Below are 19488 nucleotides of genomic sequence, written 5' to 3'. Positions count from 1 at the left end.
AGCTAACAGGAGAGTTTTGCTTTGCTGGGCCCAAACTGTATCGCTATTATGTCATGATTACTGCATGGAAATTCAGATTCACTTCTAACATTATGTGTTGTTCATTTATGGAGAGTCAGTATCAGAAGAGAAGATCTGACTGTTAAGATCAGCTTAAACTCAACTCTGACCTGGAACAAAAAAGTATTTGGCATACAGCTTTTGCAGTATTTGCAAAGACCAGACCATTTCTCCCCCTAACATAGGTAAGGTTCCACTTTTGATATACAGCAATGTCTTCATATGATTTAATTATGGCGAAATGTATGCAAAACTAGTCCAATAAATCCTTCCAAGCAATACAGTAGTGATTGTTGATAAGACAATAATCAGCACTGCTATTGTGAATACATATTCTGCACATATTCAAGCATTCATATTATTTTTTCAAACTTAAGACCATTTCCATTTCCTTGTTACTTTAGTATTTACATTGCAACTTCAACCTTTCCCCGAATCCCATTTTTTTCTGAAATTGACAGCTATCTGATGAAATGATCTCAGACCTACAAAAGTCTAGGTCATAATTAACCTCTTAGCCTTTAAGATGCTATAGGTTTCTTTGCTTTTTTGCTGCAACATAAGCCAAAGGAAAAAACGTCCTTGACTAATTATTGTTTAGGAATAGCACTTACAGGTAAAACATCGTATGTATATTACAATAAAGGGAAGGAGAAAGTATGAAACAGGGATGCCCTCCATGAGGAAAAATACTCTACATAGGGCAATGTTTTTTTCTGCATAAAGAAGAAAAACAATACGAAGTACTAGTTTCTTTTCTGGAAACAGAATCCCCGTTTTTTAAATCCTATTCCTTGTATAAGGCTTAAAAATCTAGCCTGACTAGACAAGGAAATCATATTTGGTTCTAGATTAAATCTGTCTATTTTTGCTTAAATATATATCCAAGGGCTCAGAAAGCCCAATGGATTTATTTGTGGCGAATTTTCTATAGATGGTTTCTCATCTCTCTCCTTCATAACTTCAATATTCAACTATGATCCAGTTTCAAAAGCAATTTCATGTGAAGCATGCTATTTGAAATCCGTAATTATTCCATGGTATTTCTAAACTCTTATCCTTTTAAAACATACTAGAAAATGTTTTTAATAATACTAAACATTACCTTGGGCTGACGTCTGTTCCATGGCATAGGTGATTTTTTAATTAATACAGCAATGAAGAAACCTCCAGTATTCTGGTGATGTGGTAAAATTCTAAAACTAGATAAGCAACATGGATTTTGTATCAATAGGTATATTCTTGAGCTCTACTTAAATCTGCGATCAGAAAATGATTAAAAAAACCTTTAAACATTATCAAATTTTTGCATTTTGTACAACCAATTTGCTTGCTTTAGTTATGTATCTTATTAAAGAGGACTCAGGATCTGAAACTTAGTAATTACAGCTGATCATCCCAGAACAGCTTCATTCAGTAAGCATGGTCCCTGTATTTCTTTGAAATAGCACAACCTAGATTTCAAGGGCACTGTGAGTACTGATCAAATAATTAAACATCTCTCATCTACACTAAACTGAGGACGGATCTTTGGATATGGCATAATGAATTACCATCAATTCTACTGAGATATTCAAAATTCCCTGATCTGAATGAGTTATGCTTCAGAGGAGACAAAAACAAGATATCATGTACAACTGTATGATATTCTTGTATTTTAGAATACAAGAGTATACAGAGTATAATTCAGAGTATACAGGAGACCAAATTACTATTGTATCAGCCTCCTATTTACCAATTTTGACATTGCTATTGCTAAATTCTATATTGTCATGGCAAAAATATGCTATCAAGTATTATATCTTTATTGGGTTGCTAAGCAGTTTAATGTGGATAATTGTTTGCTAGTACTAATAAAGAATTTGGAAATTGCTGGAGAAAAGTAGTATGTAAAATATTGGATCCTATTCCACCCAACTTGTTAAAAAATTCTAACTTTTTCCATTCTTTTTGGTGAAACATCTCAATGAATATCTTTGGAGGAGGATGGGAAGTAGGTGTTCCTGATACTACAGGACTTCATTAAACACTTAAAATGTATCTATAGATCTTATTTCTTTTAACTGTACATGTTTCCCACTTGGACACATACTTGGCAACGTTAAAGTGAAATTGAATTCAACACCACCTTATAAATATGATTACGACGTTACATACCAGCGCTCCAAATGTAACGCTTTAAGTTTTTGTTCATCTTTTAAAGGGAACATTGTGGGGCGGATCTGCGTATGCTTGTTAGGAGGAACTTCTTTCCAGTCTTCAAACCAATTACCATCTTTGGTCATTACCTAGGTGGGAAAATACAATGTCTTTCAAATCTTACTATTAATATGCTCGGTTCCACCACAAAACCGCGCTCGACTAAAGTGCGCTCGACGAAACCGCGTACCTGACGTCATCACAGCGTGACGAAAAAAGCACGCTGTGAGCGCTAAAGCTAAAATTAACCCCTAACCCGAAACCTAACCCCCCGAAACCTAACCCTAAACCTAACCCTAAACCTAACCCTTAACCTAACCCTTAACCTAACGCTAAACCTAACGCTAACCCTTAACCTAACCCTAACCCTAACGCTTAACCTTAACCTAACCCTAACCCTTAACCTAACCCTAACCCTAAAGCTAACCCTTACCTTAACGTGAATTGGCTTGCTTTCAAAGCGCTTTTTAAAGCGCCCTTTTTTCTCCGCAGTCGCTGTTGTCGCGCTGCTGATGACGTCAGTGACGCGCTTTAATCGGGCGCGCTTTAGTGGACCGCGGTTTTGTTGTGCCACGAATATGCTCATCAAAGCAGCACATCTTCCCTTTCTCTCATGAAATTTAATGCTGAAATGTAACAAGGGCCAAGTGACTACCCTATCATCAATAAATTATACAGAAGTTGGTTGCCTTGTAATATGGTTAAACTGATCTGGGAAAAGATATCTTGAAAAAAATATACCCTCTTGGTGATATTATTGCTAAAAGATCTCCAGCCAAGAGGTGCTGCCCACTCCCTTCTCCCATTACAGTATTTATATAAATGACCAAAGGCCTTCCATGTCCCCACTCCTTTTTGGGGGAAGTTCATCATTTAAAAAAAAAACTGGTTCCTGCCTGTATCATTTTCACAAATAACTCAAGGCAGCGAGCATATCCAACATATCTTCCTCTTCTTATTTTCCTCACATCAACCCTATGAGATAGTTTGGGCTAAGAGGGAATGACTGGCCCAAAGTCACCCACCTGGCTTTCATGACTAAGGCAGGACTTGAACTCATGGTGTCCTGCATTTTAGTCTGCTGCCTTATCCACTAGACCAAACTGGCTCTCCTAAGCAGAAGCAATAATGTTTACATTATTATGTTTACAGCATGTTTAAGCAACAAAGAAACCTCAACGAGACTTGAAAAGGGCAATTCATAGCAATGATTTAATTCTGGATAACTAATTAACCTATTTACTTTTGGAAATTTTATTTGTTCACATGCGATATGAATCCCTAAGTACAATACATGTTTCTATAAAATTACCTTCCATTTTGTAATGCCTGGCAACCTTTTCAACCCTGGCAACTCAGAAGAGACATCAGCAAGTTCTAAGGCACCTTCAAAAAAAAGTCAACATTATATGCATTTTATTGGAAAAGTCATTTGACTGGAATAGTGGATAACCAAGGTTAGGATTAGTCATAATCCTACCAGTTGTTCAACTCAAGAGAGAACTGCTTATAAAAGCCCCCAAAAGCATATTTTGTCACTGTTAAATTTGCAAGTAAGTTTGAAAATAACTATGCCCTGGCAGCCATTATATTACTTAAAAGTTACAGTTCTGATCAGGATTATGGTTGCACATCCATTAAGATCCTTAGAAATCATTCAATCAAAATTTTAAAAAAATTATAACATTCTTCCATCATTCAAATTTTTATGCTTTAATATGTTTAGAATTAGGCTGTATCCCCTTTGGGGTTCAATTAAGATTCTGTTGACCCAATTCTGCCAGAAGAAAGTCTTTTGGGAAACTTCCCTTCTCCACTTCACCTTGATGAACAGGCATAGTGTTGTTTTTTTTTCCTGAAGAGATAAATTAAAAATGACTTAACATATTGAGGCCTTTCCTCGATGCCATTTTCACCCTTGGTTAGATAAACTGGGTGAACTGAAACAGAGAATTAGGACTTAATTGTCCACACTAATCAGGACTTCTCATGATTTTAATAGTTTAATTGCCCCCCCACCCCAAAACCTAATTCACCAGTAGCTATTCATATCGTACATGTTCCTTGTAGGAGGCTCTTTACTCTGATGCAAACAGGGAACTACCTATTAGAAGAATAATTAGCAGAGGCATTAACATTTTGTAAAAGCCACTCTCCTGTGCAAAGATGAAGGAGGATGACTCTGCACCAATGTGCTGTTAAAATTCCCACTAAATGCTCAATGATGATCAACATTCATAACAGTAATGGTCAGTAATTTTAACTGCTCCTGTGGGTATGAGATTACTGCTCTTGTTTTATGTGATCGATTCTCAGAAGGTGAGCTGCAAAATTTCCATCAATAGTTATGGCTTTTAGAAGCCACTGGTGCTTCCTCTACTTTATTGTATCAGGGATTTTCCTGTTTTTTTTTTCTTTTTTATTCACCATATTTGCTGAATTTTGCTTTTACGGTTGGTCTTTAATCACCCATGGATTGTACCATGTACAATATTTGTACTGTTTATGCTTAGATTCAGTTTCAACTTTACAGATTTTAAAAATCAGAATCTACCTTTAGTAATATGGATAGAATTTACTATAGCTCATAATCTCATTCAGTGATTCATACTGCTTTGATCCTGGTTGCTGAAATGCATACTTTGTCTAGATTGTGTAGTGATTTTTTGTCTTTTAAAATGATGTAATACATTCAGTTGGAGTTAATTAACAATACATTGGAAAATTAAAACTGCCGTAGATTTATAAATCCCTTGCTTATTTGAACATCATTCTTATACACCTTTCCTGATTCTTTTTTTGATTGTTCATACTTGATTGTTCATACATTCAAATCTTTTGTATGCCTTGAAAAGTTAAACATTTCTGACCAACCTTTAAAACTTTGACCCAAATTGTCAAGAAAGATAATATATTGAAATTATTAAGGTTTCTTAAACATATCCATGAAGCAAACAAGCACTGTAGATTGGCAACTATTCTTGGTACCTATGTTATCTTAACAAAATAGGGTGATGTAGAAAGTGAACATGATATAAGGTTTTCACATCAAATCTATGTGGCTTCTTTAATAACACATTTGAATAGCATTCAAACAGTGAAGACCAGCTACCAACTATAATAGGTTATGTTCTGACATTTAAAAGCATCCCGGATGAAAAAAATCAGTTCTTACAGAACTGGTTCATTTGAGATTAGAATCAGAAAAGAAATATTATGCCGCCTGTATTTAGTCAGCTATAATTTCTAGAAAAATGAGCTAGCAGCATCTAGATTTGTAGATTTGTAGATTTATTTATTTATAGGCCGCCCTTTTCCCTGAGGGGACTCAGGGCGGCTTACAATCAAAAAGGAAGGGGAGTGTAGGACAATACGAAAAAAGAAATGTGCACAAAGTAAATTAGACAATAAAACTCAACATTCACTCAGCATTCGTGAGGGGCGAAATAAGATTATCCCCAGGCCTGACGGGTTAGCCAGTTCTTGAGGGCTGTGCGGAAGGCCTGGACGGTGGTGAGGGTACGAATCTCCATGGGGAGATTGTTCCATAGTGTCGGAGCCGCAACAGAGAAGGCTCTCCTCCGAGTAGTCGCCAGTCGGCACTGACTGGCGGATGGAATACGGAGGAGGCCAACTCTATGCGATCTGATGGGACGCAGGGAGGTAATTGGCAGAAGGCGGTCTCTCAAATAGCCAGATCCACTACCATGGAGCGGTTTTAATCGCTTTAATTTTAAAAAAAATTAATTTTAATCTAGATTAAAATTAGAATTCCAATATAACGAATATTAAACTAACCCAGATTTTCAATCAACACACTGCCCTACAGGTCCAGGCAAAAGAGTAAGCTTTACTAAAACACCATTTTCCCCCCTTTTAAACTATACACACCTTCACTTTTTTCCAGCAGAGAACTAATGACAGCTTCATTTTCAATAGGATTCAATGAACAGGTAGAGTACACCATTCTACCTCCTTCAGCCAGCTGTTCAGCTCCACGAGTTGCAATCCTCAGCTGTAGTCTGCATAGAACATATTGTTCAAAACTTAATTACCAGGGCATGAAATTAATTATATTGTTTGTGTCCTTGGGACTACAGATGTCCTATTAATTTTCTGTGGCAGGTAATAACTGAAACAATTTGTTCACTCTGAAATCAATGCACGGAAAGATTCCAGAGATCAAAAAAACAATTAGGCTGCAAGTACATTGAACACACTGTCTTAACCACAAGAAAAAAAATAAGAGAATTATCAGGAAACAAACCTTGCTAAAATGAACTCATTTTTAACATGTGGGTAGCTTCTGTAGTAAATATAAATATAATTGTATTTGTTGTTTTCAATAAAGCATTTCACAAAATAAAACTGTGAAATTGTAATCAAGTAAATAACTGCTGTTGGATAACATGAATATTTGAATACATGGCATCATCAATAATTGTATTCAAAGTATGCTCATAAAACAGTTCCTTAATGAACTAAAAAGAGCAGGTGCCACAAGGCTTAGTTCTAGCCCTCTTCTTTCCAGTGGGGAATGTTAACGGCTTTAATAAAATATCTACCGAATCAGAAAGTGACATGGAATTGAATAGGAGAGCTAATACCATAGAAGATAGAAATAATCTTGCTAGATTACAGCATAGTGAACAAATGATTGAGTGGTTAGAGCCCACAACTTTGTCCTCCTGGCCTTTTGGAGTTTCAGGAATCTATCTGGCTTGATTTTTCTATCTTTTTATGTTGGATGGAGGGGATTGAAAGGGTGGGAATAGAAAAGGGAGGTTTCTTAAAAGCCACATTCATTCTACTCATGACTCCAAATCACGCCATTAAAATTAAATCAATTTGTTAAACTGCTGCTGAAATTAAACCACTGTTATGCAACGTAATATAATACATAGCCATTCAGAATGCCCATCCCACACTTAGAAAAAGGGGTTAGAATATAAAAATTAAAAATATGAAATATAATGAATACATAAAATTATGCCCTTAGGAAACAAAATCAAATGCACAGGTAAAAGAGTAGAGAATACCTGTAAAGTAAAAAATATTGGAACAGCATATTACAAACTGAATCTAAGTATAATATGGCTACCGAATAAGACAAAAGTATTTTTAGATGTATTAACAGAAGCAGAGTTATAAATAATCAGAAATAAAATGTTCCACTTTATGTTGGTCAGTAATTCCTGGCACCAAGCTAAGAAGAGTTCAGCCAAAGTGAAAGAAATAAGAGGATGAAGGCCAAGAAACAGCTCTCTAAAGAAAGACTGAAGGAGGCTGGCATTTTTACTCTTGAGGATAGCACTCTTTTAAATACCCAAAAGTATGTATGTTATGCAGAAAATGATCAGGAGTATGGGACATTGTACACTGGATTTACATTTTTTTAAAATCAAAACTTCTAGCAATAAGAGAAGTTTGGGGGCACAACTAATTAACTAGAGAATAGCAATAGCACTTTGACTTATATACTGCTTCACAGTACTTTATAGCCCTCTCCAAGTGTTTTACAGAGTCAGCATATTGACCACAACAATTTGGGTCCTCATTTTACCCACCTTGGAAGGATGGAAGGCTGAGTCAACCTTGAGCCGGTGAAACTCGAATTGCCAAACTGCAATCAGCAGTCAGCAGAAGCAGCTTGCAATAGTGCATTCTAACCACTGAGTTATTACAGCTCAATAGAAAGGGCAACCTTCCCTTAACTTAGCTGGATACATCAAAGCAAAGGCTGGAGAGTAATCTGCCAAATAGCAAATAGGCTCTAATTTGGATTGTTGCACTGAGCAGCAGATTGGATTCAATAGTTTAAATGTCCACTTCCCACATTAGAAATATTAGAATAAAATGTCCGGCCTTTGGCGGAATGGGCAATCAGAAAAATAAAAATAAATTGAAATTTATCCAAAATATATACCTTGGAATATTTTATTTTTAAAGGGGGTCTGGGAATTCATCCAAATGAAGCATATTATGTCAACTTACTTATGGAGACCCTGACATTACAAATTTCTATACATAGGGAGAACTGGGCACAATGCAGTCCTTAGGCTGGAGTTTTCCAAACAGAATAGAGTGGAAATATCAAAAATCCAAGTTTGTATTCTTGTATATAGAAAAAAAGTCAAGACATTAATCAAATTCTTAATTTCATTCCACAAGTTGAAAGAAATATATAATAAAATATTTTCCTACCCATGTAGTTGCAAACTATTATGTGTACTCCACTTTTTCCATATATCAATGTTTTTTCTCAGGGTTCCATCTCCACTAAAAGAGACATTTTCACATTAATTCCAAGATAGTATGAAAGTTACACGTTCTGAGCTAGTTGTAATATAACATTTTTATACAAATAGGTTGAAATTACAGTAGTGCATTTTTAAGTAATTATATTTTTCAAAGTTAATATTTTATTATAAGTGTAAAACACAAATGGTATTGTATATAATAGTATTTAAATAGCCATGATTAGGGGTTATTAAAACTCCGATAGATAACTTAAATCTTTAAAGATAAAGAAATAAAAGAATTCATGTTAATATTAACTGTTATTTCTAATATGTTTAGAATACCATTCCCCATGATGTAAGATAAACAACCTTATGCTTATTAAGATTTCTAACTTTCCCCTTCTTCATTCCTTAACCAGTTTGTAGTGTTTATAAGTGTTTAGGTTTCCTGAGAAGCATAGGTGAATTTTAATTGACACAAAATAAATGAAATAGGACAATTAGCCCTGGTGTTGATTAACTAACTTATTTATAAGTTGGATTTCAATGGCCAGCGCTTTATGCAATTCTGGGTGGCTTACAGGTGAAATAAGAAAGCTTTCTTGAAGGCAAATCAGTTCAGGGAAAAAATATTACTGAGAAGCAAATCTCCTAATACAGCAAGATGACATTGTTAACAGGGGAAATGCAAAGCATGCCAACCCTGTCACAATCTTACCATACAGGCAAAGGAGACAGGCAGTCCTACAAACATTTGTAGATAACTAGCATCAAAAGACTTAAAACACTCAGGCTTAATTATTTGTGCAGCTGCAGTTTGGACTATCTATAGATTCCAAAAACTATACAGCTGTAGTCACTATTTCCTTTTTATTTATGAGTATATTATTTCCTAATCACTTTAGCACAATGAAAGGCTTGCTAAACAACTTGTTTAATAATGGCAACTGAGAGCTGTCAGAATTGCCATTGCTAAGTAAGGAGATCATGAGACATCACATTTTATGATCGCATCAATTACCGTGTTTCCCCAAAAATAAGACCAGGTCTAATATTAATTTTTGCATCCAAGTGACGCATTAGGGATTATTTGTAGACATGGTCTTATTTTTATATGTACAACAGACATGTCAAACATAAAGCCCACAGGCTGAATTGGCCCATATCTGGCCCACGGAGCCACCCCAAAGATGAAGAGGGACCAGCCCCTGCCACCCTGGCCCCAGCCCAGCCCAGCTGGGTGCCCTCCCAAGCGTGTGCAAAGGAGGAAGCATGTGCGTGGGGACCAACGCTGTCTGGCAGCAGCCACAGACCAAGGCCCTTTGGCCAGTGCACTCTGGGACTGTGCAACCCACACAACACAGGTGAGTCCGTGCTGAGACCTCTCGTCCAGCCCTCCAAACAGCAGGCAGAGGCAAAGGCATAGGACTAGTCACACGATCCAGCCTGCCAGCTGCACCGCATGCCCAGCCGCCCACTTTGTCCCATCTGTCTTTGCTTGTCCACAGCTGCAACAGAGCAGGCAGCTGCATAGTATGTCCGATGGGCCAGGTAAGATACCTCCCTGTGCTTCTGCTTCTTAGTGCTGCCGTAAGGGAAGACAAGGCAGGTGGTGGGGCGGGGGTAGCGCCATGCCACCGTCCCTGCATGCTCGGCCCCTCGTCTTCCAGCTCCACTGCACGCACGGGGCGAGCCTCCCGACAGCCGCCCATGCATGATGGCCCCAGCGAACTTGTGTGTTGCAACAGACGTACTAAATGTGTCCATCTGACTGACAATCTTAACTGGGGCTTATTTTTGAGGTAGGGCTTATATTACAAATATTCTTAAAAAATCAAGCGAGGGCTTATTTTCTGGTTGTGTCTTATTTTGGGGGAAGCACTTAGCAACAGAAATTTCACTTCCAATTACCTTAATAAGCTATGACTACCTGCAGTAGTTGAGCTGCTGGTTTCAATAAGGGTTATTAAAAAAGGATTGACTGTGCAATCTGTAGAACATTTTGTACCAATTTTCCTTTAAGTTATAAATTGATGTAATTTTATACATTTATTCCATAATTGTTGTGCTGCAACAGTTTATTTATAGTTTTTACATCTGTATTTGTTTATATTTGCTGTCGTTAACAACTAGCATTAGAAAAGTATGCCACAAACAGCATATTGGCTTTAAATTTTACCTAGTTTAACTTACCTGCAAGGAACATCACATAATATTCTGTCATAGAAGAGGATCTCTTTTTTCCCATTAGTATTGATCTGTATATTAGGGATACTTGAGGCATCATGATTTATAACCATAATACAAGGACTGTTCAACCGCTTTGCCTGATGAACTAGCAGATAACAACGCTTGTTGTCTACATCATTTGCAATTACAAATCCCTCTAGGGAAAAAAAATAGAAAATCTTCTGGTTAAAATAGAATCGTCACTTGGTTCATGGGAGAATTACTTTTTTCAATTACTATTAGTCCAAATAAGATCAAAATATTAACTACATGGAATCAAGAAAAAAATAATTATTTTATACAGTTACCTTTAATTTATAACATTTTATAATATCTTTTCAGAGGATCTAGGATACGAAATAATTAGCACAGAACAAAATTTGGCAATTTAAATTTAAAGCACAACTGATGCTCATCCAATATTCAAAACTAGACGTGAAACACCAGGTTAAAAAGTCTAGGTCCTAATGTTTTCCTGAAAGCCAGCCAAGTTAAGGCCAAACACACCTAATTGTACAAGGTACCTCACAGAATGAAGACTTCTGGCCGTATCCAAACATTTAGGACCATTTTATTGCATAGGATATATGAGTGCTAGCAGTGATACAGCTACCATTTCCCCCTGTTATTCTGTAAATTGCCTTCAATCCAAAGAAATAGACAGTATACAAATGTTAAAATGTGGGAACATCAATACAGTAATACTGATAGAAAAAAATGGATGGGAATTTACACCCACAATTTACAGAAAAAATTGTATGTATAGAAAATGGTGACAAATTGGAGAATACCAAAAATTTATCAACAAAAATTCTAAATCTTGTCCTTTCATGCGGACAAACCATTCATAAAAGACATTCTCTCAAATGACAAATTAGTTCTAGCACAAACAACTAATGAAAACAATGAACACATGCACACACCCTTATATTACTAAAATGTATATAACAGGATGCCCAATATGATATGTATGAATAGCAGGTGAATTCCATGAATAAATAGCAACTGGATGGTGGTTGCATAAGCAATTTTTTAATTACAGAAAAAGACAGCCACAACATTTATCATCTAACATTGTGTGTGTAAAGGTTCCCAACAATGCAGTAACGAACACACAATAAGAGTCAATGTCTCTTATACAGAAACTAGTGATTCATTAGGCAATTCTTATTCGCAGACATTTCTTTTGCTTTGTCTATCTGCTTCTGAACTTTGCCCCTCTTCCTTTCCTCCCCTCACTCTGTGTCATAAATCACGTTACCCAATAAATACACACATCTCAAACAAGCTACTGTAATCTGAGATCCAGCTCCACTGATGGTACACGAAAGTTGACATCGTGTTTTTAAGTCTCCCTTTATATCACCCTAACACAAACCTGGCTTTAGTAGTGTGAGTAAATGTTATTAAAATGTTGTTTACTCACATTAGTGGTGAGTAAACCACCTACTCACATAGTGCTAAGTCCAGTGCAAGATCAATGTTGAAATAAGATGGGATTTTAAGAGGAAGTCAATAATCAATTCAGTAAGCCAACTGCATTTCTCAAAACACCATAATTAAAATTTATTTATTACAGCTACTTTCATGCTGCTTCCATCTGGATTACTAAATTAATTTTTTCCTTCACTTACCTGGAAAAGGAATACTCATGTCTGCATGAAGCATCTCAATAAGTTGGGCAGTCTTGGACCCAGGTGCAGCACACATATCTAGAATCTATCAAGATTAAGATATTTAAGATTTAATTTAATTTAATTTATTTAAGATTAAGATATTTAAGATTTAAGATATTTAAGATATATTAAGATATTAAGATATTTAAGAAGACTAGATTGCAGTGTTTGCCTTTTAGAGCTTGTTCCTTGTCAAAGATGAATCTGTAGGAATTTTGTCAACATCTTATGCATCAGCATACATGCACACACATAAAATGACTTGCTCTTTGTACGAATTATTGTGACAGCTGCTCTGGTGGTGGGAAAGATGTTGAAAATTTCCAACTGTTGTCATCTTTTCTCTTTTTTCCCCTGGACTTGTCCGCATGTTGTAATTGTGCAAAAATAAATGCTCACTCCAAATTAGCAGTATATTTCTTGGAAGTTTAATATTGTGTGTTTGTGATACTGAAGTATTCGCTTTAATTCTAAATAAAAGTTTATATTTTACTTTAAAAAAAAAAAAGATTAAGATATTTAACAGAAAGGGAAATTGATATTATTTAACAAACTTAAAGTATATATGTTTATATGTAACAGTATTTGTAAAGAGATTTGGGAAGGAAACTTACAGAATTAAGGGTCTTGCATCCAGCAAGTATTAAATTCTTCAAGACATTATCATTTTTCAATTACAGTACAGGCATTCTAATTCTGATTTAGCCATTACAGCTGAAAATAATTATCTCCAAGAAAAAAATATGAGAGATTCAAGTATGTTTTAAAAGGCACCTACTATACTTACATGTTTGCGGAATCCACAATTATATATTTTCAAGTTTAAAATGAATAAAATACTGTGAGACCGCCCAATAATTTGACTAAATAGAATTAACTTATAAGTGTTTGAACCTCCTGGTTTAGAAATAGTATGGAACACTGCTTTTTTTTCTTCTATGATCTCATCTTAACCCTAACCCAGAAAAAGCCAACAATAAGAAAGAATGTGAGAAGAAAGGGGGAAAGTCTGGGGCATATATATTTTTTCTAAATGTGCCACCTAAAGCAAAATAGGAAGGTAGTAATAGGTGTACTGGAGAGCTCCAGCCCTCTAAGGCATTATATTTTTTTTAAAAAAATGAATGTGAAATAGCACTTTACATTAAAGATTGGAGAAAAGATAGATGGAAGGTGTTTCAACACATGAATAATTACAAACATAAAAATGAAACATATGAAACATTTCCCTGTTAAATCAGGGCAAAGATAAGACAAGTGTAAAGGTTTATTTTTAGATATTTAAAGCAGAGACATGGCATTCAATTCTTTTACAATGAATTTTGATTAACCAAATTAGAAAAGATATTCAATACTGATGTGGAGTATTAAGTATCAATGTGTATGTTCCTTTATGCTTTTTCCACAAAATAATTTCATAGATCATAATACATGAATACCTTGTGATGAGGCTGAATATTAAGAAGCAATGGAGGGATCATACTGACAGCTTCCTGACGACTAATATTCCCCTAAAACAAAATAAATACAGTGTACAATTCCACTTTCTTCTTATATTTATATACATGGAAGAAAACCTAAACAATATCTACGCAATATATATTTATTTATATATATTTATATTTATATTTATATTTATATTTATATATATATTTATATATATATATATATATATATATATATATATATATATATATATATATATATATATATATATATATATATATATATATATATATATATATATATATATATATATATATATATATATATATATTTAAAGTCACAACCCCTGGTATGCCCAAATATGGGAGGAAGGTCACACTTCCACTCTTTGTCTTCGGCTCGTCACAAGAGATCCATCCAGACAGAAACCCAATATTTTTTTACTGTTGCCTTTTTTGTTACATTTGTTATATTTATGCTATATTTATGCTGATAAATAAATAAAGGGAGACTAGTATAGATCTATTTCAAGCTATTTAGCTCTCATCAGCTAGCCACACCCTTACTGGGAATCGAACCTGTGCTCTATTGCCTCTAAGGCAGATGTGTTAACCATTGAGCTACAGGGCTCGACTCCTTATCAGCGAGGCCAGGGTGAAAGGTATATATTTAATATATACTAGCTCAATGGTTAACACATCTGCCTTAGAGGCAATAGAGCACAGGTTCGATTCCCAGTAAGGGTGTGGCTAGCTGATGAGAGCTAAATAGCTTGAAATAGATCTATACTAGTCTCCCTTTATTTATTTATCAGCATAAATATAACATACATACATACATACATACATACATACATACATACATACATACATACATACATACATACATACATACATATATATATATATATATATATATATATATATATATATATATAATTTTTTAGATAATCCCCTGAATGGGGAACTTCCAGAAAATTCCAAAGTTATAGACTAGACTTGTCAATTTTAAAAAAAATCTCTAAGAGGTTAAAACTTCCATATACTTCTAAGAAAACTATACGTATGTTTCCACAAAATGAATAAGAGATGAGCTCAACTTGTAGAGACGATAAAATAAAAATGAGCAGAAATGAAGTTTTTATTCAATATTTTAGATACAATATGATCTTTTTTCACTGTAATATCCATACATATCAACCACAATTAATTTATAAGGTCTTCAATCCACTGAGTAACTGGTGCCATTAATTTGTATTTTCAATGCTGAAGGACTAATCTTTGAATAGGAAGGGTGTGGAAAATTCATTTCCAAAGCCTCAATTTGCATGTAATATACATATTTGTTCATATTTATTTATATTGTCCCTTTTATTTTAAAAATAACTCAAGATGGTAGACATTTCCAGCACACCTTCCTCCTATTTTTCTCACCACATCTTGTCAGGTGAATTGGGCTGAGACAGAGTGACTAGCCTAAGGTGATCCAGCTGGCTTTCATGGTTAAGGTGGGATTTCAACTCATGCTCTCCCACATTTTATTCTGATGCCTTAACCACTAGACTTGGCTCTATATAGTATATAGAGATAGTTCAAAAGACTACACATGTTCCCAATATTAAACCCTATCTCAAAGTCAAATTAATGTCATAATTACTTCTCAAAACAAAATTTTGAAATTTCAAAAATGAAATTTAATAAAGCACTATTTACAACAAGGCTATGAACGAGCTATATTATTATACAGTCTGTTAGTCAGAAATGTAAGATACTGAAGTACTAATATGAACAAAAACTTTTTTTTTCAAATTTGAAAAAAAAATAAGGTTTAGGATTTAAAAATAATATGGAGACATTTTTATTTAAAGAAATGATACTTCAATAGTGTTCCTATTCCTAAATTATTAGAAATATGAAAGGTAGTTTGCTCACGAACTCTGAATAAAAAGTTTCTTGAATGCAAGAAATCATATGAAGCCCACAATGAAAAGTAAAAACAGCAAGTGAGGTAATACTTACACATTCAGTTTCACTAACAAGAAAATGATGAAATTTTTCTAATTGGGGAGATTTCCGCAAGATTTTTCTGTTTAGGTTTGTATGCCATGCCAACTCCTCGGGATACCTAATAAAATAAAGCATCTTGAATAAAGTATCCACAGAATATCTGAACTGGCATAAGAAATTGCAACTGCATTTTAAATTGAGTGCATAAAAAACTCCCTTCAATGTGCTTAAGAATATTGATGTTAATGTGTTAAAAGAAAAATGTTATGGGGAAAATTAGTTGCTTAATTTTCCCTACAGATGGGAAAATGAAAAAAAATTAAGGCAAATAAATGCTTGCAGCAAAGTAGAAGTTAAGTGCATAGATTTCTGCAAGGAATCAATCTTTGGGTTTTTCTAAATGATAATTTTACCCACAAGATTAATCTCTGGAGAAGTATAAAAGTAAGTTGAATAAAGTCAGTACAAGTTACCTAAAAGTGTGTGTGGTATATCACACATATTCCTTCCCCCGCCAAATCCTGCTGTGCAGCCTAAGCATGGCAGAAAGATGAGTGCAGGTGTGTATGCCTAGACTATACATTTTCAGCAGAGTCACTCAAGGAGTTACAGTCAGGGATGTGATTCTATCAGTTCAGACCAGTTCGGGCAAACTGGTAGCTCCGAAGATCAGCTGGGAGCAAACCGGTTTGCTCCCATGAGCAAGTGGGCCCACCCGCCAACTACCTTTATCTTCTCAGCTGAGTCACGTGGCAGAGTGGATTGTGTGTGCTCAGCAAACTGGTTGTTAAACTGGTAGGATCCCACCCCTGGCTAGGATCCTACTAGTTGCCCAGGTAAAACAAGCAGGCACCTATGTTAAGCAGCACTTATAGGACGATGCTGGCGGCAGATTATCACTTTAATGGCAATGCCAAAGACAACCATTCACACAATAAATAATTTATTAAAAACTGTAGGCTACCTGACTCGCAACAATAGCAATTTTTTTTAAAAATACAATGGTGTATTTTTACCAGGAATAAAACATGTTTATAACATAATAAAACTCTTTTACGACCCTGTAATGTCTTAATTCGGGGTAGAGTTGGAGTGACTAGATGGAGCTGAGCATTTACTGTCAGATGACCTTCCTGATACCATGCAGAGTTCAGATTATTTTTCTTTGCACCCAGAGAGAGAGAGAGAATCTGCCACTCTCAACCTTCTGAGTGGGAGGTGAGCATCTTCACCACTAGACCACCATGCCATTCTATGTATATAACATAACATAATATTCAATGATTAACAATATTGTGCCAGATGATGATGCCCTCAATTGGATGGCACTTAATACTGAAGAAAGTGTGAGGATTTTTCAGAGTATTTTCTGGGAGAGCTGGCAGTAAAGGTTGCAGATGATGACCACATAATCAGAGTGCTTGGCAACTGGTCTTAAGTAAAAATGGTTTGTCAAGCACCAGGTTGTAATCACATGACTGTGGGGGCTTTGCAATAGTGATAACTTCAGTGACCAGTCAATAAGTCGCTTCATTTAGCCCATCGAACTTTGAACAGTTACTGAACAAATGGTGGTAAGTACCTGTATTGCCAAAGAAGGTGGAGCTTAATTATAGCATTAAAGAAATGGCCAAGTGCTAACTGGAGTATGAACAAATTCCAAATTAAACTAAATAACTTGGTGCAGAAAAGGTTCGCCATCACTGCCTTAGAAGATACAGTGGGGCAAAAAAGTATTTAGTCAGCCACCAATTGTGCAAGTTCTCCCACTTAAAAAGATGAGAGAGGCCTGTAATTGACATCATAGGTAGACCTCAACTTTGAGGGACAAAATGAGAAAACAAATCCAGACAATTATATTGCTACTTCCAAATATATGCAATCTATACATAGTTAATACTCAAACCATATTACTAATAATTATTATGCCAGTCAATAATTATATATACAAACTTACCAGCTTAATGGCTGCGGCATTTCAATTTTCTGACCATCCACCACCAGATTCTCTATTTCCTTGAAATACTTCTCTTTTAAACAACGGAGAATTTCGTTGGCATGGCTGAAAAGAAACCCAATCAGAACAAGATGAATCACAATCTAACCAAATTACTTTTCAATTTCAGCAAATTCTTAATCTTATCTAGTTTTAGCTACAATATTATGAAAAGCACATCATACATTTATTTCACTGGCTGCCAAAAATTCAGCTTGAATTCCAAATTACCACAACATTTAATAATCACCAAATTTCTTACTTTTGTTATAATTCTATGCTATTGATCTCTGAATTTGAGATCTTTCCCCTACATATACAGTAGGCTTTTCCAGCTGCCTCCTGTTTTCTATAAAGATCACAATCTTGTAAAATTGTCAACTGCAGTTTGCTTCAGCTACCTTAAACCCTTAAATAATATGTTCCCTTTTATATTTTTCAAAACAAGTGTATTCACCCCCCACTAAAAAAACCCAACAGATCTTACTTTGTAAAGTCACGTTTTTACTTTTCAATTTTGAAACACACAAATATAATTTTTAAAAATACCTGTACATATACAATATGATTGAAAGTTCCTTCTGCCTTTGAATCTACATATTGCATAAACAGATATAAACTAACAAAGTATACTTTTAGATGAAAAGCCAAAAAATCACACTCAAATTCCCTTTAAGCATCCTAAAATATTTAAAGCAAGCATACACTCGCACACAAAAACATAACACACGTGGCATCTCCCCAAATCTCCAAGGTGAGAGATAATCTCATTCCAGTTGAACTAAAATATGCATGTATTTCATTTTTATCACCAGCCATCTCACATGAATCCTCCCTTCAAAAACCTAGGAAAGTTAATTGATAACAATCATACAAGCAGGTGCGATCCACTAGTAGAAGTTAAATGGACAGAAGGCGTTAATTTTTGAGTTTTTTGGGGGGGGAGGGGAAAAGGGAGAGGGAATGTTAGATATCTTTTTAACAATGCCAGTAGGTGGCTGTGTCCTTAAAATACTATTAAATGGAAATGGTGGAATAGTGATAGTAAATATATCTAAATTCTAAAAGGTACAATTTAAACTGAATGAAATGTATGTGATTGTGGAAGAAACGCAGGAAATATACCTGTAAACCAATGGATACGCTTTCTACAAGATGTAGTGAAAGATTATTTTTTGGGTGTGTTTTCCTTTAATAAAAACAATAAAATTATTTATTTTATTGTTTTTATTAAAGGAAATATATTTTTATATATATTTATATATATATATGATTTCTTTTACAACCCCCGGTATGCCCAAATATGGGAGGAAGATTCTCTGTCCTTCGGCTCGTCACAAGAGACCATCCTGGCAGAAACCCAATATTTTTACTGTTGCCTTTTTTTTGTTACATTTTGTTGTATTTGTACTGATAAATAAATAAATAAATAAATAAATAAATAAATCCATTTATTTATTTATCAGCACAAATACAACAAAATCTATTATAGAGCACAGGTTCGATATATATATATATCTGATGAGAGCTAAATAGCTTGAAATAGATCTATACTAGTCTCTCTTTATTTATTTATCAGCACAAATAAAAAAAAAACACAAATATAACAAAGGCAACAGTAAAAATATTGGGTT

General features: G+C 34.8%; 1 protein-coding gene and 1 long non-coding RNA gene across 2 annotated transcripts in view; both read right to left on the bottom strand.

Moving 5' to 3' along the window:
* Positions 1 to 19488, bottom strand: part of LOC148044493 (uncharacterized) — a 1189713-nt gene that overhangs the window by 589756 nt on the left and 580469 nt on the right. The gene's annotated exons all lie outside the window — the stretch shown is intronic.
* NSUN2 (NOP2/Sun RNA methyltransferase 2) overlaps positions 1 to 19488 on the bottom strand; it is a 36600-nt gene that overhangs the window by 16156 nt on the left and 956 nt on the right. The window contains exons 3-12 of the mRNA XM_087721917.1: positions 17816 to 17920; positions 15871 to 15976; positions 13846 to 13917; positions 12365 to 12449; positions 10695 to 10887; positions 8464 to 8538; positions 6151 to 6281; positions 3572 to 3645; positions 2218 to 2348; positions 1166 to 1262 (exon numbers count right to left, since the gene is read on the bottom strand). Coding sequence (XP_087578043.1) covers positions 1166 to 1262; positions 2218 to 2348; positions 3572 to 3645; positions 6151 to 6281; positions 8464 to 8538; positions 10695 to 10887; positions 12365 to 12449; positions 13846 to 13917; positions 15871 to 15976; positions 17816 to 17920 — 1069 coding nt within the window. The remainder of the gene's footprint in view (positions 1 to 1165; positions 1263 to 2217; positions 2349 to 3571; positions 3646 to 6150; positions 6282 to 8463; positions 8539 to 10694; positions 10888 to 12364; positions 12450 to 13845; positions 13918 to 15870; positions 15977 to 17815; positions 17921 to 19488) is intronic.

Source organism: Thamnophis sirtalis, unplaced genomic scaffold (assembly GCF_051295495.1).
Source record: "Thamnophis sirtalis isolate CommonGarterSnake01/CBP01778 unplaced genomic scaffold, rThaSir2_p1.2 scaffold_8, whole genome shotgun sequence".
NCBI lineage: Eukaryota > Metazoa > Chordata > Lepidosauria > Squamata > Natricidae > Thamnophis > Thamnophis sirtalis.
This window is presented reverse-complemented; position numbering and strand designations above follow the sequence as displayed.